Source organism: Ranitomeya imitator, chromosome 5 (assembly GCF_032444005.1).
Source record: "Ranitomeya imitator isolate aRanImi1 chromosome 5, aRanImi1.pri, whole genome shotgun sequence".
Taxonomy (NCBI): domain Eukaryota; kingdom Metazoa; phylum Chordata; class Amphibia; order Anura; family Dendrobatidae; genus Ranitomeya; species Ranitomeya imitator.
Window position 1 is genome coordinate 514,681,012 of NC_091286.1, and position 21,860 is coordinate 514,702,871.

General features: G+C 43.9%; 1 protein-coding gene across 1 annotated transcript in view; it reads right to left on the reverse strand.

The window, feature by feature from the left end:
* Positions 1-21,860, reverse strand: part of LOC138637828 (mediator of RNA polymerase II transcription subunit 12-like protein) — a 293,681-nt gene that overhangs the window by 168,509 nt on the left and 103,312 nt on the right. The window contains exons 6-7 of the mRNA XM_069726755.1: positions 20,633-20,995; positions 2,217-2,370 (exon numbers count right to left, since the gene is read on the reverse strand). Of these exons, the coding sequence (XP_069582856.1) occupies positions 2,217-2,370; positions 20,633-20,995 (517 nt within the window). The remainder of the gene's footprint in view (positions 1-2,216; positions 2,371-20,632; positions 20,996-21,860) is intronic.

Genomic DNA, 21,860 nt, shown 5'->3' on the forward strand with positions numbered 1-21,860 from the left:
TCAAGACATTTGCACAACACAACTGATGGTCCCAACCCCATTTATAAGGCAAGAAATCCCACTTATTAAACCTGACAGGGCACACCCGTGAAGTGAAAACCATTCCCGTTGACAACCTCTTGAAGCTCATCAAGAGAATGCCAAGAGTGTGCAAAGCAGTAATCAAAGCAAAAGGTGGCTACTTTGAAGAACCTAGAATATAAGACATAATTTCAGGTGTTTCACACTTTTTTGTTAAGTATATAATTCCACATGTGTTAATTCATAGTTTTGATGCCTTCAGTGTGAATGTACAATTTTCATAGTTAAGTAAATAAGGCAGCACACTGCAGCGCTAGAACATACAAACTTGAAAAACGAAATTTGAACTGCATTGCTGCACTAGAAATATGAAAAATAAGAGCTTTTAGCGCATAAAAATGGCCAATTTTATGTGTACCTGGTAGCCCCGTTACGGCATCTCTCTTATACCAGGTCCTAAACTTGCCTTACCTCGCTGAGAATAAACGTCTCCATCTGAATGGGTGCATGTGAAAACCTCTTACTAGACTAAAATTCTCTCTCTCTGTGGAGGGGTATTGGACCTGCTGTAATTAAAACACCTAAAGCTAGGAGGCGGAGTGCACGATCAGAAGGCTAATTTTCATAGTCATGAAAATGCAGAAAAATCTTTAAATGAGAAGGTGTGTCCAAACTTTTGGTCTGTACTGTATGTATATATATATATATATATATATATATATATATATATATATATTTATATATATATATATATATACACACACACACAGTATAGATAGATAGACAGATAGATAGATAGATAGATAGATAGATAGATAGATAGATACAGCTTTGGCAACAATTAAGAGACCACAGCAAAACCTTGTAATGGGCAGTCTAATCTCCAGACCTGAACCCCATTGAAAACCCCTGGAATGTAATCAAGAGGATGATGGATAGTCTCAAGCCATCAAACCAGAACTGTTTATATTTTGGCGCCAGAAGCAGTGTGAAAGACTGGTGGAAAGCATGCCAAGACACATGAAAGCTGTGATTTAAAAATCATGGATATCCCACAAAACATTGATTTCTTAACTCTTCCTGAGTTAAAACATTAGTATTGTTGTTTCTAAATGATTATGAATTTGTTTTATTTGCATTGTTTGGTCTTTTTTTATTTTGACCATTTCTCCTTTTGTGAAAAAAATATAAAATGTATTGCTTGGAAATTCGGAGTTTATAGACTAAAAGAACAATTTACATTTTACTCAAAAATATACTTACAAAGAGAAAAATCAGACAATCTGAACATTTTGCAGTGGTCTCTTAATCTTTCCCATAGCTGTATATATAAACATATGTATATATACCGTATACACACATATATATATATATATATATATATATATATATATATATCATGGCACTTTATATATTACTCTTGTACGTTTGAAGAAGTTTCTCTGAGCTGATGCATAACTTCTACATACCGTTTTAATACTCTATACTTCTATACTAACAAACAAGGCCTGGGTCAGTGTAATGTCCATGTGAAGAAGTAAGAGTCTAATTTTAAACCTAGTTGGTAACAATTTACTTTTTCTTTTTAATGCACAGTAGATGATCATATGAAAAAAAACCTCTCAAAAATAAAAAAATATATATAAAATCCTGATTTAAACGATAGGTTATTTTCTCTTGACACAAGCACTTCACAGAGGTATTCTAAACTTTTCAAACTACAGTAATAGCTGGTTATAGGAACATACTTTTCAATTCCCTCATTGATCCTACAGCAGCATTTCCATGTACTCATCTGAGAGCAGTTTGTCAGCATGAAGACATGTCAATGTGAAGACATCGTGAGGGGACAGAAGTTTTTGTTTGGGAGCATGGGGAGTAGAATAATGAAAATTTTTCTAAAGGGCTTTTTTTAGTCATGTTTAGCTTTTTCATTTTTTCTCCAAAAGGTTTCAAAATCCTGTTTAATTATGAGTATTGAGACAGACATTCAAGCAAAAATAATATAAGGAGCTGACCAGTATATTCCATTTATAAAAAGAGGAATAAAAGAATGGCTGTCTTGGGTTACCATAACAAAAGCATAGTCATTAGATCTTTTTCAAATACAGTCCTAGATAAAATTTTGAATTCCTGCTTTACACGGTCTGCCACAACTGATAAAGAAATAATGTAATAAAAGTTACTGCACAAACCTGACATAAGGGATGGATTCTGCATGTAGACATTTGCCTGCTGCTGCTCTGCAATAGTGTAATTCCATGTTGTAACTGGGGTATGATGTAACATTTGAGATGACAGTGGTGAAAAATTAGGTGGTGCTCGATATACAGTAATTGATGTATAATCCTATAGGAAAAAAAAGAGGTTTAATATTTGCTGAAATCTTTACGTACGTTTTATCTTGTTATATCATCTGTTTCCAGCTAAAATAAAAGTTATTGAAATTAAGCAATTCATCCAAGCCTATTACATAATACAATAATATGTTTCATATATTAACTCTGATTGCTGTCATTTGTAGAAATTATGCTATTACCTGCCTTATTTATTGCACTCATCAGGATAGCTTTAAACAAGAGCAATAAGGGATGGGAAATATATGGCCAGGAAAAAATATGCAGCTATTGAATTATTTTAACAATCCTGCTACAAAATTGGAAATGAAGAACAAAAACAAGAAACTCTGAAAGAAAATAGAGGAGGAAGAGAAAGAAACTATAAACTAAAATGTGTCTATAGAAATGCACAGAGCATTGGAAACAAAAAAGAAGAATTGGAGCTGCTAATACAAGAAGAGAGGTATGATGTCATAGGCATCACTAAAACTTGGTGTGATGATACACATGATTGGAAGAGCACAAACCTTGAAGGCTATAACTTATTTATTTGAAACAGTACTAACAAGAAGGGAGGTGGTGTTTCATCGTATGTTAAGAAAATGTATATCTCCACAGAGATCCAAGCTTCACAGAATGGTAGCTCTGCAGAAACTGGGTAAGAATACAAGGAGAGAAGAACAGAAAGAACTGTTGTAGGTGTTTACTATAGTCACCTGGATAGACTGAATATATGGATAAACCTTTTTACATAAGATATTTCTATACTCAAAAACAAAAAATATATATAAAATCCTGATTTAAACGATAGGTTATTTTCTCTTGACACAAGCACTTCACAGAGGTATTCTAAACTTTTCAAACTAAACACTTGTTAAAGAAGAAAAAAGAAATGTTTATTAAATAGAAAGAGGGGGCATATCTAGAGAAGAAAATAATGCTGTTGCAGGGAATGCAGGGCAAGTGTGAGAAGAGCTAAAGCCAGTAATGAAGTGAGTCTTGCAAGGGAGACCAAAAGCAATAAAAAAGGATTTTGATGTATATCAAAAACTAAAGAAAAGTCAAAGATGCTGTAGGATTTTTTACATGATGAAAAGGGTGAAGTGGCCAAATATTTTGAGAAGGCCAAACTTTTACATTCCTATTTTGCATCTGTGTTCTCTAAGAAAAAAAATTGTAGCATCAACTGATCTTCACGGTGCTATCGAAGGAATACAATAATCCACATCATCTATAAGCAGAGATATGATGAGGAAACACTTAGCTAATTTAAATTAATATAAATCTCCTGGTCCAGATGAATTGCATCCTATGGTACTAAAATAATTAGCAGAGAATATTGCAGAACCACTAGCCAGAATATTTGAAAAATCCTGGACAACAGGAGAAGTCTCAGAAGATTTGAGAAGGGCAAATGTTGTCCCCATCTTCAAAAAAAAAGGAAAGAAGATGGAGCCAGGAAATTACAGGCCAGTGAGCCTTACTTTTATACCAGAAAATGTATTCGAACAAATTATTAAACAGTAATTAACCATAGCCAGCATGGGTTTGTAGCAAACAAGTCATGCCAGACTAATCTAATTTCCTTCTATGATGGAATCACTGAGTGGATCAGGGAAATGAGGTAGATATAGTATATCTTGACTTCAGTAAATCATTTAATAAAGTATATCATACTATCCTTAATGAAAAAATGACCAAGTATGGAATTGACAAGGCTACAGTTAGGTGGATTCATAATTGGCTCACTAATCATACTCAAAGAGTGGTAATAAATGGTTACACATCCAACTGGAAGAGTGTTTCAAGTGGGATACCACAAGGCTCTGTCCTGGCCCCAGTGTTGTTCAAAATTTTTAAAAATTATCTAGTTATGCTTGATCAATGGGCAGCGACTAATAGTATGAAACTTAACATGGAGAAATGCAACATTCTACATTTGGGCAAGAAAACTGAAAATTACATCTACAGAATGGGAAGAATAGAACTAAGAAATAGCACGTGTGATAAAGACTTTGGTATACAAATAGATCACATACTGCACAGGAGGCAAAGTGAGATGCAGCAGCAAAAAGGTAAACAGCTCTGAGATGTGTTAAGAGAAGCATAAAGTCTAGATCATGTGACGTAATTATGCCACTGTACGCCCCCTTGGTCAGACCTCATCTGGAATACTGTGTCCTGTTCTGGACACCACATTTTAAAAAAGACAATGAAAAACTGGAGCAAGTTCAGAAAAGAGCAACCAGGATGATGAGCTGACTGCAAAGTATGTCCTACGAGGAACGGTTAAAGGATCTGGAAATGTTTAGCTTGCAGAAAAGAATTCTAAGAGACTTAACAGCTGAATTAAATATCAGAAGGGATGTCACTTACTGCCAAAGCTAACAGACAATTTTCTGTACTCCTCCTTCTAGACCTGTCCTCTGCCTTAGACACAGTTGACCACTCCCTCCTATTGCAAGTTCTCTCTTCCTTTGGCGTCAAAGACCTCGCTTTCTCCTGGATTTTCTCATACCTCTCCAACCGCACATTTAGCATCTCCCACTCCCACATTACCTCCTCATCCCTCTCTTTCTGTTGGTGTCCCTCAAGGCCTTGCTCTGAGACCCTTACTTTTCTAAATCTGTACTTTGGCATGGGACAGCTCATTTAGTCCCATGGCCTCCAGTACCATCTATACATTTATGATACTCGTATGATACCTCTCTTGCCCAGATGTCACCTCTCTGTTGTTCAAAATTCGTGAGTGTTTATCAGCCATAGCCTTCTTCATCTCATCACGCTTGTTGAAGCTCAATGTGGATGAAACTGAACTCATCATCTTTCCTCTATCTCACGTAACTCCCTTACCTGATCTATCACAATAAATGATATCACACTTTCTCCTGTACCACAAGTCTGCTGACATGGAGTAACCCTCGACCCTCCCTTGTCCTTCAAACCGCAGATATAAGCTTTTGTCAACTCCTGCTGCCTTCAACTCAAAAATATTTACATAATCTGTCCTTTTCTCAACCATGAATCTACTAAAATGTTAGTGCATCAACTCTCGCCTCGACTACTGCAATATCCTCCTCTGTGGCTTCCCTGCTAACACTCACACCTCTCCAATTCGTTCATAACTCTGCTGCACGACTAATCCACCTCTTGCCTTGCTATTCCTCCACGTCTACCCTCTTCAAATCCATTTATTGGCTCCCAATTTCCCAATGTAGTCAGTTCAAACTGGAGTGCCCCCAGACACAGGGCCACGAGTTCTCGGTACCGGGCCTCTCTGGTTCGGTTCTGAGGCTGTCACGGTGGCTAGACCCGGTCCGCGACCCTGCTAAGGGGTGTCCAATAAAGGTGGTACAGTCAGTCAAGGGTTCGTGACGCCACCTGTGGTGTTCGGTCAGGGTGACCGACGCTGCTGTGGGGTCCGCTGGGGTGATGGAATGGCAGCTGGATGGTATACCTTCCCACAGGTGAAGTATATCCCCAGGGCTTCCCAGTAAGGTAGATGGTAATGGTGTGAGGTGCAGTCAATAACGAGGACACAGGGTTGCAGTCTCTTTACCTCTTTACTGAAGACTCCAGGATCCATAATCCAGAGCACGCTTAACAGGGCTATTTGAGAACAGCCGGTCCGATGGGCACATCCAGAGTTTCCTTCGCAGATGGAAATCGTTGCCTACCACTAGCGCCTGTTTGTGTTGTTGTCCTACCCTGCTGAGCATTCGGAATAGTCCTCACATCTGCTGTTCTCGTTCGTTCGTTCTCTACAGCTCTGTCTTTTTTTAGTTCCAGATGTTACTAGTTCAACGTCCCCTAGGTATGTTATGGCTAGGACGCACCCATATGACGGGAAGGCCTCGAGTTCTTCCGGGACCCTAGAGACACCCCTCTCCCACAGTTGCCCCCTATGTCTTCGTAGGTGTTTAGGTGAGACAGCCAACCTATAATTAACTGTCCTGCGGAGTTCGGAGTAAGGCCTAGAGTCAGTTACTCCCGCGGTGTTCCGGCCACCGGCTACACGCCTCAGTAGGATGTTACCTCGGTCTCACGGCACGACTCCTACTGGTACTCCTTTGTGCTTGATCTCGTTTACAATGTTCCACAATATCCTTCCCTTCGTGTCTCTCTCTTGGATACCGCCACGGGGTGTGCAGGCGCGGTTCCGTTACGTTCTGTTCTGTTCGCTAGGCACCTGCCAGGTACCCACGCCTGACAGGGACCCCCCTGTGTCTTCTCCCTGCAACACCCCCTGCCACGGGATGTTGCCTGAATCCAACCCAGTCAGCTTCTGACTAACTTCCTCCCCGACCCCTAGTTTTACCAGTGTGAGGAGTGGCCCAATAAATAAAGCCTTTTGCTCCCCCTAGTGGCCGGAGTGTGAAGTGTAAAGTGTTCTGGTGATACCTGGTCAGGAGAACTCCTTTAGTGCCATCAGACGTACCATCACTCCCCTTAGTGGCAGAGCGTCATACTGCAACGACCAGGTCTCTGGGGCGCTGCAAAACTATTACCATTGACCTACAAAACAGTCCATAATCTGTATCCTCCATATATCTCTGACCTCATCTCCTGTTTCCTTCAAACACATAATCTCCGATTCGCTTAAGACCTTCTTCCCTCCTCAACACTTATGAGTTTCTCATGTTATAGCCTCCAAGACTTCTCCCTAGCATCCCTCATACTCTGAAATTATGTGCCCCAACATGTCTGATTATCTCCTGGTTTCGGACCTTTCAGATGAAACTTCAAAATACATTTCTTCATTAAGCTTAAAACCTGCAATAACTGCCTGCAACCTCACCCCGATCTAAGCTTCCGCAACCCCCCACCTAACCTACCTTCCCAATTATCAAGTAGACTGTAAGCCTGCAAGGGCAGTGCCGTCCCCCCTCTGTACCAGTCTGTCATTGTTGGTTTGTTCACCATAATTTATTTTTGTTTGTAACTCTTTCTCATGTACAGCACCATCAATGGTGCTCTAAAAATTAAATAATCATAATAATATTGCACCATGCACACAGAAACAGTGATCCTACTGATTCTTCACTGACCCGCAGATAGGGAACTGAGCGGCACTCGGTATGTTAATCTTCACAGGCAGTAACAGCAAAGGAGGAGTCTCGGCATAAACTTCAAGCCACCAGTCTATGTAATCGCAGATGCCGGGTGGTGCTTAGCATTTAAAGCAGACAGACTTTCCAACTTTTTAAATAACAAAAGATGCAGCACTCACCAGAATCCTGCTGAAGATAGTGTCCTTTATTCGCTTAAAGCGGTGTAAGACATTATGCGGAGAGGCGGCAGGAAAGAGGAATAGGTGCGGGGGAGAGGCAAAAGCAAATATGTGGTTTATGTCATCTTTTCTCCATGTTTATTTTATTATATAGGCAAAACCATTCGCCCAATGACAGTAAGATTTAGAGAGCATTACAGATCGATATCCACAGGCAAGGGATCGTTACGTTTTATTAAGCACATACAGGAAAAACATAATGCAGATCCTAATGTGTTACGTTTTGCCGGCTTGGAAGTGGTTAAAAATCAGTCAATCAGACAGCCGCAATTCTCATGCTGTCAAAAAACAGCGTGAGTGCACAGCTGTGATCAGAGGTATAAAGTTTACCTCCGGTCACTGGTATCGGCTGTTTGGACTACTGCTTCCATCAGCTGACACCTGCTGCTGCTAATAACAGTGGGAACAGGATGGGAGTAGTAAAAATATAAAAATATAAAAAAAGGTGTGGGATCCCCTCTATTTTTGATAACCAGCCAGGCAAAACTCTCAGCTGGAGGCTGCAATCCTCAGCTGTCAGCTTCAGCAAGGCTGGTTACCAAAAATAGAGGGATCCCAATGCTGTATTTTTAAATACCCCCATTTTTGACAACCAGCCAAGCTAAAGTAGACAACTGGGGGCTGGTATTCTCAGGCTGGTAAGGGGCCATTGATATTGGTCACACCCAGCCAAAACAGCAGCCCGCAGCCACCCAGAAAAGGCGCATGTATTAGATGCTCCAGTTATGACGCTTTGCCTGGCTCTTCCACTTGCCCTGTAGCAGTGGCAAGTGGGATTTATATTTGTGGGGTTGATGTCACCTTTATATTGTCAGGTGACATCAAGCCCACAGATTACTAATGGAGAGGCGTCTATAAGACACCTATCCATTACTAATCGTATAGTTATATGGTAAATAAAGACACAGCCAGAATAAAGTCTTTTATTTGAAATAAAACAAAACACTTTTACTTTTTTATTTATTTACTGCCAATCACTGAGGCTGCGTCCCCAGCTAGGCTGAACTGCAGTGACCTCGATGAGATCCCTGCTAGCACCGTGAGAATATCTCATGGTGCAGAGGCAAGTGCGGTGAATTTGAATTGTGGGGAACTCGCCTCTGCACCGTGAGTGTTTCTCACAGTGCCAGAAGGGATCTCAATGAGGTCACTGTAGTTCAGCCCGGCTGGGAACGCAGCCTCAGTGACCCCGATGACGTCACTGCTGATCACTGATGCTGCACTCACAGCAGCTCTAATTCACCAAAATATGGAGCATATATACCACCACAAACAAGTTTCTTAGAATAAAATTGTATTATTTAATTAGACAAGCAGATAAAAACAACAGTCATTAGATTATTCATATACAAGCAGATATATAGTCATCAGTAATATCCCCAATCAAGGTTTCAAATTAGACTAAAGTGCCTAGTGTATCAAAGATATAGGGGTGACCACATCTAGGTGTCCAGGAGGGAGATAATACTACAGTATCCTGGAGATTTCTCCCTGTACTTACCCATATTAGTGTCCATCTGCAGCCAGGCACCCCAACGCGCGTTTCGTAAGACCATTCTTTAATACATATGACCACACAGTGCTGTGCAGGGAGTTCTCTATGAAAGGTCACTGACCGGGTACAGGGAGTACAGGGAGAAATCTCCAGGATATTCTAGTATTATCTCCTTCCTGGTCACCCCTATATCTTTGATGCACTAGGTGTTAGGGGTCGAGTTCCCGCTTCTGCACAGGGGGAATCTCGAGCCACCTCCGCTGCGGTCTCCCATTCTTGTCCAGCCGCAGGGGAGTCTGCTCAGCAAGGACATCGGTCCCAGCGTCTTGCTCATTCTCACTCTGTTCTGAGAGTTAATGCTGCTTCTCCAGTCTCTGCTATTAAAGTCTGTGCTGGTCAGCAGCGAGCAGACTTCTCTGGGACTAAGTCCTTGTCTGCACGTACTGAGCATGCCCAGCGTAAGGTCTCCCATTGGAGATCGAGGGTCATGTGCTCAGGCTCTGCAGCACATTCCATTGGTCCTCTTGGCAGGTCCTAGAAGGGCAAAAGTGCTGTGGCCACTTCCTGTGCTGCTGCTATATAAACTGCGCATGACCGCACGGCCATGCGCTAGTATTGTCAAACAATTGCTAATGTGTGTATGTTGTGAGTGCAAGTCGTCCTTGGATACCCCTACCCTATAGTATGACTGTTCGCGGAAGGTGTATGGCTGCTACCTAGCGCCCGACTTATCCTACAGCACTAGTCACACATTATAGCGTCCAGTTGCTGTGACCGCCAGTACGGCGCCGTGCACTTCCTCTGTGCTTTCCTTACCCAAGCCTGGGTGGTTAGTGGCGTTCGTCAGTGCGGCACTGCATGCTCTTTTGTTTCATTTCACACCCAGTTGCGGTGTTGCGCCAGCAAGGGTCTAATCGGACTTCAATCCCAGTTGGGGTTGAGATCGCTGACTACTTGCTCGCGCTTTAGGTGCGGTACCGCGGTCCTGTGCCTTAACAGAATACTAGCGCCAGGGTCTGGCTAGTAAAATGGCGGACGACCAGCGTTTACAGCGGTACATCCAGCAGCTGGAGGGAAGGTTGGCGGCTCTTGAGCGTTCAACCTCAGCTGTGGATGTTACTGCTGTCGCTGTTCAGGCTGCAAGTGTGGCTGCAGCTACCTTATCCACTGCCGCTCCTGTACCGACGCTATCTCGCCTCCCGCTACCAGAGAAATTTTCTGGTGACAGTAAGTCCTGTAGGGGTTTCGTGAGTCAGTGCTCAATACATCTCGAGCTTCTGGCCTCTCGTTTCCCTACAGAGCGGGCTAAGGTGGGCTTTATAATTTCCTTATTGTCGGACAGGGCGTTGCAGTGGGCTACGCCGCTGTGGGAGCGTGGCGATCATGTGGTGCAGAGTGCTCCGTTATTCCTGAGCACTCTGAAACAGGTCTTTCTAGGACCTCGTGTCACCCATGACACGGCGCTCCAACTGTTGGCACTGACTCAGGGCTCGTCCTTGGTCAGCCTTTTTGCCGTCCATTTCCGCACTCTGGCATCTGAGCTGGAGTGGTCGGATAAAGCCCTTATCCCTATATTTTGGAGGGGGCTGGCTGACCACGTTAAGGATGCTCTGGCCACTAGGGAGATTCCTGCCACACTGGAGGAGTTAATAGCAGTATCTACTCGCATTGACCTCCGTTTTCACGAGCGGAGGTTAGAGCGAGCCCAGTGTAGGCAGAGGTTTCGGCTGGCTCCCACCTTCGCCAAACCTTTGGAATCTCCAGTCCAGGCTCCTGAGTTCCAGGAACCTAAGGTGGTGTCACGAGCGGGATCTAAGTCCCAGACCGCTCGTGCACTCCAGGGTTGCCATGTTTGCCAACAGTCAGGACATCTTGCCACCAGATGTCATCAGTGGTCGAGGAAACGTCAGCGTCTAGTGGTAGTAGGTGGAGGTGCACTAGACACTGCGACGTTTGCCTCCAAATTGTCCTTTAAGGGGACAATTACCTTTGGCTCATCCTCCCACTCGGTAGACCTCTGCGTGGATTCTGGGGCGGAGGGCAATTTTATGTCTTCTGCCTTCGCCCAACGTCACGCAATACCCCTGGTTATGCTATCTCAACCAGTAACGGTACGAGTGGTGAATGGGTCAACACTCCCCGCACAGATAACACATCAGACCATCCCTGTTACTCTGTCCCTGTCGCCATCCCATCAGGAGATTATTTCTCTGCTCGTCATTCCTGAGGGTATTGATGAGGTCCTGTTGGGGATACCTTGGCTACGGTACCACTCTCCTCACATCGAGTGGTCCTCAGGCAGAATTCTGGGATGGGGTGAATAATGTGGGGGTAGGTGTCACCGAGAGTGCGTTCAGGTTGCTACTACTGAGGTACCCGCAGATCTATCCTCTCTCCCCAAGCAATATTGGTCTTACGCAGACGTGTTCTCCAAGAAGGCGGCGGAGACCCTTCCGCCCCATCGCCCCTATGACTGTCCTATCGATCTCTTGCCTGGTGCGGAGCCTCCCCGGGGTCGAGTTTATCCATTATCTCTCCCGGAGACGGAGGCCATGTCTCAGTACATTCAAGAGAATCTGGCAAGAGGGTTTATCAGGAAGTCAGTGTCACCTGCTGGGGCAGGGTTCTTCTTCGTGCAGAAGAAGAATGGGGAGCTACGTCCATGCATAGACTACAGGGGTCTTAACGCTATCACCGTTAAGAACAAGTATCCTTTGCCCTTGATATCTGAGCTCTTCGATAGGCTTCGGGGGGCAAGGGTATTTACTAAATTAGATCTGCGGGGTGCTTACAACCTGATTCGCATCCGTGAGGGGGACGAATGGAAAACGGCGTTTAACATCAGAGATGGGCACTATGAGTATCTGGTGATGCCCTTCGGGCTCTGTAATGCCCCAGCCGTTTTTCAAGACTTTGTCAACGACATCTTCCGGGATATGCTTTCCACCTCAGTTGTAGTCTATCTGGATGATATTCTCATCTTTTCTCCAGATATTGACTCCCACCGGAGAGATGTTGGCAGAGTCTTCGACCTCCTACGGGCAAACTCTCTTTACGCTAAGTTGGAGAAGTGTATGTTTGAGCAGGAGTCTTTGCCGTTCCTGGGCTATATCATCTCCGCCCAGGGATTGGCTATGGATCCTGCCAAACTACAGGCTGTGATGGACTGGCAAGAGCCCCATTCTCTTAAAGCGGTGCGGCGCTTTATGGGGTTCATTAACTATTACCGCCAGTTCATTCCCCACTTCTCAACTCTGGTAGCTCCCTTGGTAGCCCTCACCAAGAAGGGAGCGAATCCTAAATTGTGGTCGGAAGAGGTCTCCAAGGCCTTCACTTCTATTAAGTCCCACTTTGCTAGCGCTCCCATCTTACATCGTCCCGATGTGGATAAGCCATTCCTAATGGAGGTGGATGCCTCGTCCGTTGGTGCTGGAGCAGTCCTCTACCAGAAGGATGCTCAAGGTCGGAAGCATCCATGCTTCTTCTTCTCTAAGACTTTCTCGCCAGTGGAGAGAAACTACTGCATCGGGGATAGGGAGCTGCTAGCAATGAAGTTGGCCTTTTCAGAGTGGAGACATCTTCTGGAAGGTGCGCGGTTTCCCTTCCAGGTTTACACTGACCACAAAAATTTGGTCTACTTACTGACAGCCCAGCGGCTAAATTCTCGCCAAGCCAGATGGTCCTTGTTCTTTTCCCGGTTCCACTTTTCTCTTCATTTTCTCGCCGGGGAGAAGAATATTCGTGCTGATGCTCTCTCTCGCTCCCTTATGTCAACTGAAGAGGAGGAAGAGGAGCCTCGGCTTATTGTTCCCTCTGAGAGCCTGAGAACCGTAGCACCGGTTTCGCTTGAGTCTGTGCCTCCGGGCAAGACTTTTGTGCCCATTAATTTGCGACCGGAGGTTCTCTCTTGGGCTCATTCGTCCAGAGTGGGTGGACACTTTGGGACAAAGAGGATATCTGAGCTACTGGCGAGGACGTACTGGTGGCCGCATATGGTCCGGGATGTCAGGGATTATATTCTGGCATGTGTCTCCTGCGCCAAAAATAAATCTCCGCGTCAAAGGCCAGCTGGGTTGCTCTATCCCTTGCCGGTGGCAGATAGGCCCTGGGAGATGGTCGGGATGGACTTTGTCGTGGGTTTGCCCAAGTCTCGCGGCTGTACCATCATTTGGGTCATCACCGATCATTTTTTAGAAAATGGTGCATTTGGTGCCGCTACCACGGTTACCTTCTGCACGGGCCTTGGCTGTGTTGTTCATTAAGCACATCTTCCGCCTACATGGTATGCCTGACAAAATTGTCAGTGACCGGGGTCCCCAGTTTGCGTCTCGGTTCTGGAGAGAGCTGTGTCATCTTCTCAGTTTTGAGTTGAATCTCTCTTCCGCTTATCATCCCGAGACGAATGGGTTGGAAGAGAGGGCCAACCAGACCTTGGTCACATACCTGCGACATTTTGTTTCAGCCAGGCAGGATGACTGGGCATCCTTGCTATCATGGGCAGAGTTTGCGCTGAACAACGCCGTAGCCGACTCCACTGGACAAACCCCATTCCTCCTCAACTATGGTCAGCATCCACGGGTACCTGTGCCTATGCCGGTGTCTTCCGCAGACTCCAGGGTGGCAGACTGGGCTGTGGAGGCACGGGATATTTGGGACCGCACTCAGGATGCCATTCGGGCCTCTAAGGAGAGAATGAGGTCTCGGCGCCCCGCCCCGTCCTTTGCTCCTGGCGACTTGGTGTGGCTCTCCGCCCGTAACATCAGGCTGTGAGTTGAGTCCACTAAATTTGCTCCTCGCTACTTGGGTCCCTTCAAGGTCCTCGAACAGGTTAATCCTGTGGTCTACCGTCTGGCCCTTCCTCCACGCCTTGGTATCACCGACACCTTTCATGTGTCCCTCCTTAAGCCCGTATACATGTCTCGGTTTTCTGGGTCATCTGCCGGGACATCGGGTTCGTCTACGGACGATTTCGAGGTGAACGCTATCTTGGGGTGCAAGGTGGTACGTGGCAAAAAAATTTTTCTGGTGGACTGGAAGGGTTACGGCCCTGAGGATAGGTCCTGGGAGCCTGCTGAGCACATTCAGGCTCCGCAGCTCATTGCTGCCTTCGAACGTAGCGAGGCCCAAGGAGGGGGGGCCCTAGGAGGGGGGGTAATGTTAGGGGTCGAGTTCCCGCTTCTGCACAGGGGGAATCTCGAGCCACCTCCGCTGCGGTCTCCCATTCTTGTCCAGCCGCAGTGGAGTCTGCTCAGCAAGGACGTCGGTCCCAGCGTCTTGCTCATTCTCACTCTGTTCTGAGAGTTAATGCTGCTTCTCCAGTCTCTGCTATTAAAGTCTGTGCTGGTCAGCAGCGAGCGGACTTCTCTGGGACTAAGTCCTTGTCTGCACGTACTGAGCATGCCCAGTGTAAGGTCTCCCGTTGGAGATCGAGGGTCATGTGCTCAGGCTCTGCAGCACATTCCATTGGTCCTCTTGGCAGGTCCTAGAAGGGCAAAAGTGCTGTGGCCACTTCCTGTGCTGCTGCTATATAAACTGCGCATGACCGCACGGCCATGCGCTGGTATTGTCAAACAATTGCTAATGTGTGTATGTTGTGAGTGCAAGTCGTCCTTGGATACCCCTACCCTATAGTATGACTGTTCGCGGAAGGTGTATGGCTGCTACCTAGCGCCTGACTTATCCTACAGCACTAGTCACACATTATAGCGTCCAGTTGCTGTGACCGCCAGTACGGCGCCGTGCACTTCCTCTGTGCTTTCTTTACCCAAGCCTGGGTGGTTAGTTGCGTTCGTCAGTGCGGCACTGCATGCTCTTTTGTTTCATTTCACACCCAATTGCGGTGTTGCGCCAGCAAGGGTCTAATCGGACTTCAATCCCAGTTGGGGTTGAGTTCGCTGACTACTTGCTCGCGCTTTAGGTGCGGTACCGCGGTCCTGTGCCTTAACACTAGGCGCTTTAGTCTAATTTGAAACCTTGATTGGGGATATTACTGATGACTGTATATCATTTATACCAATGTCTTTTGTCTTATCTGTAGTTACTTTACATCTTGGCATCTGTGGCCTTATTTGAATAGCTCTGTTTGTATATGAATAATCTAATAACTGTTGTTTTTATCTGCTTGTCTAATTAAAGAATACAATTTTATTCTAAGAAACTTTTTTGTTGTGGTATATATGCTCCATATTTTGGTGATTTATTGTTGAGTGTGTTTTGTTTTATTTCAAATAAAAGACATTATTCTGGCTGTGACTTTATTTACCATATAACTATAGCATTAGTAATGGTGAGGTGTCTTATAGACACCTCTCTATTACTAATCGGAGGGTTGATGTCACCTGACAATACAAAGGTGACATCAACTCCACAAACATGAATCCCACTTGCCACAGCTACAGGGTAAGTGGGAAGCAAAGAGCCAGAATTGACCCATCTAATAGATGTGCCTTTTCTGGGTGGCTGCTGGCTGCTATTTTTAGGCTGGAGGGGCGGCAATATCCTTATATCCTTAGCTCCTTACCAGCATGAGAATACCAGCCCCCAGCTGTCTGCTTTGGGAAGGCTGGTTGTCACAAATGAAAGGGACCAATGCAGTTGTTTTTAAATTATTTATTTAAATAATTAAAAAATATGACATGGGGACCCCTCTATTCTTGATAACAAGCCTTGCTGACCCTGACAGCTGAGTGTTGCAGCCCCCAGCTGTGAGCTTTGCCTGGCTGGTTATCAAAAATACAGGGAAACCCAAGCCTTTTTTTTAATTATTTATTTACAGCCCAGGAGCCGGCTGATGAATACTCCCATCAGCTGCTCCTGCTCTCACTGCTATTTGCGGCAGCAGACGTTGGCTGAGGGGAGATGTGGTCCCATCAGTTGAGACCATTGACTGGAGGTAAACTTTATACCTCCAATCACAGCTGTGCATTGACGCTGTCTTTTAACAATGTGGAAACCATGTCTGTCTGACCAGCGGTGATCATTTTACTGTCAATCAGAAGCGATGTTAGCCATGCTGTCATGTACATGACAGCGTGAGAAACACTGGATGTTTGGGGCCCCCATTCAAGTGAATGGGGTCCGAGTTCAGGTCCGCATACTGTTCTGGTTCGTGAACATGAACTTTTTGTAACTGTTCAGCTGAACCAGCCATACCCGAACATTCAGGTGTTTACCCATCTCTAGATGTCACCACAGTGCCCCTCTTCACTTTGATGCTCACACAGCGCCCTCAACACAGTATGATGTTCCCACAGTCACCTCTCCATAGTTTTATGCCTCCACAGTGACCCTCTCATGTTATGATTCCCCCACAGTGACCTCCCCATTGTATGATACCCCAACAGTGACTCATCCATAGTGTGATGCACCCATAATGACTCCTCAAGAATGTAATGCCCCCACAGTGAGACGCTAAGTATGATGCCCTTACAATGAGACCCCATACAGTGACTCTACTGCAGTATAATGACCCTATAGGCTTCTCATACTTTTATGCCCCCACAGTGACCTATCAATTGTATGATGCCCCCAGAGTGACTCAATCTTAGTATGCAAATTGCCTCTTCAGAGAAAAAGAGGACTTAAATGCTATAGCACCACCTGTTGGAAGTAGCGATCCTACCAGTCACAATCAACTTTTTAACGAGTCATGCAATATGACTTAGGATAAAAGCCAAATCAGTATCTCAATTCGCAGACACGTGTTTCTGGCTGTTGGCTCTCATCAGTGCGAAGCATGAGAACTAATTTGGCTAGGTGAGAGGCTCTGGACTGGGGTCTAAGGGGTAATGCTTCTCCTTCTGGAGAGTGACATACCAGCTCTGGCTTGTCAAGGTAAGGAGGCTCATTCGCCGTGCAATGCTCCTCTGGGAAATATAATATGCAAATTGCCTTTTCAGAGAAAAAGAGGACCTAAACTCTATAGTGCCACCTGTTGGAAGTAGCGATCCTACAAGTCACAATCAACCCTTTAACAAGGCGAATAAGCCTCCTTACCTTGACAAGCCAGAGCTGGTATGTCCCTCTCCATAAGGAGAAATGTTGCCCCTTAGTCACCTATAGTATGATGCCTTCACAGTGACTACCCCATATGGTGTTACGCCACCACTGTATATACCCTGCCACATACACTGTCTAATGCCAACACAGTAGTAGTCACAATACTGGGCTTACTACCTGCAGTCTAAGACATTTGGAATTTAGCATCCGTCTCAGCTTCCTTTTGGAAGTACTGTTTTCATTATTAGTCTGTGGAAAAAGATTTGTGGGTTTTTCATTCCTTTCTGGTCTCCCCTTTCACCTCTAGCCTCAGGAACGAGAGATGTCTGTGTGGTTGTAAGGAGTAGGGAGAGACAGCGAAGGAGCTGTAATGTGATACATGTGTCAGTCTGAGATCTTACAGTATATTTGGCATCTTCTTGTTTCTCACTAAAAGCACATGTATGAACATTGCAAAAAAATGTACTCAGCTATTTCCCAACTGTTATTCATTTTAATAATCTGCAGCTTCAGCCACATAAGATTCACATAAACCGCGTATCCACTTAAAGGGACTTAAAAATCTGAATTGCTATTTTAAAGAGAACCTGCCAGCAGGTTAATGCCAGTAATCGCGGGCGGAATTAAATAGCGACTTGCTCTTTCATTACAAAGATCTATGGCGGGAATTGTACTTTATTTTTCCTGCAGAGCAAAAGTTACACATTTTGGCATACAACTACTCTGCTCAAAAATGTATGCCTTTTTGCATCTCTTACAACCTTTTAACAAAAAGGTTTTCTTTAAAGGGGCTGTTAAAGTAATTGATAAAAATCTAAATAAATATCTGGAGCACAACATTATTATAACCATATCAATGATAAAAAAAGATGCCACATCACTATGCAGGATCCCTACTGTTCCACTATTCCGGGTACTGGCAGTATTCGTCTGTGCTTAGTTGCAGAGTGGCACAGCAAAGCACCATCAACTGCATAGTGGTCTCAGTAGGGTAATCCAAATGCACCCTTATCTATATGAATAGGGGTGGATGTGCTGTACCCGCCGCAGCTACTTTGCAATTGAGGCAGCTGTGCAGATCCGCAATTTATTGCCGAGAATGTCGCACCTTCACTGATCTAGTAGTGATGACCTATCCTAATGATAGGCCATGAATATTAAAATACCAGAAAACCCCATTAATGTATTATCTATCTCACCACTCGTTCACCAGCACATGCAGTTTCTACTACCAGCGCGATCATATATAATAATTATTAAATGTTCTTTTCTTTAATACTGATGACCTACATCAAAATCAGTTACACCTCCCTTGTGGAGTAGACGTGGACTCTTTTAGCTTGCAGCCCTTTAGCGGCTACCATACCTTCTACTATGGTGGTCATGACCTTGAAAGCTAACGACTACATTATAGAGCTTCATAGAATGATGGCAAAAAAGACATATGTCCTTCAAGTTCTACGAAGGAATGGGATATTGTAAAGGGAAGGAGTATGAGTCCAGCTATAATGCTTTACCCAGTCTGACCTTAAAGAGCAAACTTTCTCGCTCCTGGCCCTGACCGTTGATCAACTGGATAAACATTCAGAACATGAATTGCACACATATAAATAACTTAGTTTCTTCTAATACTAACCCCTTTAACCCCATTTTCAATTTTTTTGCTAGCGTTTTTTTCCTCCCCTTTTTCCCAGAGCCATAACTCTTTTATTTTTCTGTCCACATAGTCATAGTAACATAGTTAGTAAGGCCGAAAAAAGACATTTGTCCATCCAGTTCAGCCTATATTCCATCATAATAAATCCCCAGATCTACGTCCTTCTACAGAACCTAATAATTGTATGATACAATATTGTTCTGCTCCAGGAAGACATCCAGGCCTCTCTTGAACCCCTCGACTGAGTTCGCCATCACCACCTCCTCAGGCAAGCAATTCCAGATTCTCACTGGCCTAACAGTAAAGAATCCTCTTCTATGTTGGTGGAAAAACCTTATGAGGGATTGTTTTTTTGCAGATCAAGTCTTACTTTTGAATGACAGCATTCATTTTAGCACATAGTGTATTCGACAAGGGGAACAAAATTCAAAGGTATTCCAAGGTATTACCTACCTTGTTGGAAGGTGATACATGAATTTAGTTGAAAAATCATATGAGGGATTGTTTTTTTGCAGATCAAGTCTTACTTTTGAATGACAGCATTCATTTTAGCACATAGTGTATTCGACAAGGGGAACACAATTCAAAGGTATTCCAAGGTATTACCTACCTTGTTGGAAGGTGATACATGAATTTAGTTGAAAAATCCCTCCAAGAATTTCTAGTATATCTTCCCATCAGAAAAAAAAGCTTAATGCTTTCAGTTAAAGGAATATGTTAACAAGTTTTTGCTATGTAATTTGACAGCAGCATGCTATGGGAACAGAGACCCCGATTCAGCAATGTATCACTTAGTTTACTGTGTGCAGCAGTTGTGATAGAATCACAGCAAAGCATAGCCTAGAAAGTGACACATTGCTCAAATCAGTATTTCTGCACCTACATCATGCTGCTTTCACATTACATAGCAAATGCTTGATAGTGAATTGCCTTTAAAGTTAACCTGTCAGCAGGATTTTGCTAAGTAAACTGCAGACAGTGTCAGGCCAGCACAGCTACACTGATTAAAATGATACCAGGGTTGATGAAATTCATCTTGTGGTTGTTGTGGCGCCATTTTGTTGGAGAAAAAAAATGTGGCTGCAACAAAATGGTGGTGGCGCTTGCGCAGTAGCATTTATCGTCAAGTGATAGATACTACTGTGAATGCGCTGTCGCCATTTGGCTGAAGTTAATTTTTTTTCCAAAGCCAACATTATTATATGCAGTATGTAAAATAGGGGGCAGGTCACTGAAAGATGAATATGGAACAGAGCACCAAATAAAGCCCCGCCCACAGGCCGCTCCAAAGCACGAGAATCTCATTAACTGAAAACTGCAAATACAGATTAGGCAACAACCACAAGACAGATTTCATCAACCCAGGTATCATTTTAATCAGTATAACGGCCCCAACCTAACACTGTCTGTAGGTTACTGAGCACAATCCTGCTGACAGGTTCCCTTAAAGTTAGTGCAGAGCCGCATCGTGTCCTGGAAATGAATTTCAAGGGACAGTTAGTGAGGTTTTACTGGTGGAGAATTGTTCCATCTGTAAATTTCAGATCTAAGTTATACATATGGGTTCTATGTATTTACTGTAATGTTTCATGTGTTTCAAGTGTATAATTAATTTGGCTATAAATCTATCAAATGTTTTGCGTCCCACTTTGTAGTCTTGATTTCTCATGTTCAATCTCGGTGAACAGTTCATCAAAGGGTATAAAAAAAGAAACATCTTTTGATTTTGTAAACAAAGTAAAAAATAACTCAAAGAAATACAGTCAAAAGCTGGAACTAGTAAGAGCTCTGTTACAAATTAGGAGCACACAAGGAATTAAATGGTAACATACATCTGTTCGCGGGTTGGCTTTGCTCTTGCGCTTTCTGCTTTTGGATTTCTTTTCTTCATCAGTTACTGATTTACTAGGATCTGAAAAGTCTGATGGTTTCCCCTCTGGGTCCCCACACACTGGAGTACTACTTTCTTCTTCATCTTCTTCTGGAGGAAGTAGCAATGGTTCAAGGTAGTAACTTGGAGGTTTGGGTTTTGGATGAGTGTGGTACAGAAGAAGGTGATGCTGCTCTTCATATTTTATTGCTTTTCTATCCACACGAACAGTACCAAACCAGGCCCAGGAGAGAGGTGCTGGGTTTTTATGACCTTCAAATAAGTCCCAAGAAGATACCTTCTGTTTAGTCAAAACTTGAAGGCCCTAAGTAAAAATCAAGTGCTTCCATTACTGAATATGATAAACTGTATGAACTTTCTTGAAGCTATCTCAAAGAATAACCTATTGGGTCTCATTTACTAATATACAGTATATGAGTAAGAATGTTTTCTTCATTTGTGTGAAAAAAAGCCATCTTTCATGCTTAGCATCACATTGATAATTTGTTTTAAACATGTTATTTTCACCACATTATATACCAGCAGCATGTACTCAATAGGGGCTACGGTCTGTTGGAAAGAGGGTAGAGAATTAACTATGGTCTAAATCATGATCCTGGGCACAAAAATTGCAGCCTAAGATTAGAGTAGCTTAGTTGACCACAGTAAGCCAAGTAATAAACTTATAAAGTCTAAAGATGCAGTAGGTTTATCAAACAGCATGACATTTCAAAAACCTGACCTGCACATCCAAACATAGACTGAGTGTGAACAGGTGCTGAACCCAGAGTCGCCAACTCGTATATAGTTAAATAAATAGGGCAGCACACTGCAGCGCCAAAACATGCAAACTTGAAAAAACGAAATTTGAACTGCATTACTGCACTAGAAATATGAAAAATGAGAGCTTTTAGCGCACAAAAATGGCCAATTTTATGTGTACCTCGTAGCCACGTTAAGGCATCTCTCTTATACGAGGTCCTACGTTTGACCTACCTCACTGAGAATAAACGTCTCCATCTGAATGGGTACATGTAGAAACCTCTTCTTGGACTCAAATTCTCTCTCTATGTGGAGGGGTATTGGACCTACTATAATTAAAACACCTGAAGCTAGGAGGCGGGGAGTGCACGATCAGAAGGCTAGAGAATACATTTCAAAAACCTGACCTGCACATCCAAACATAGACT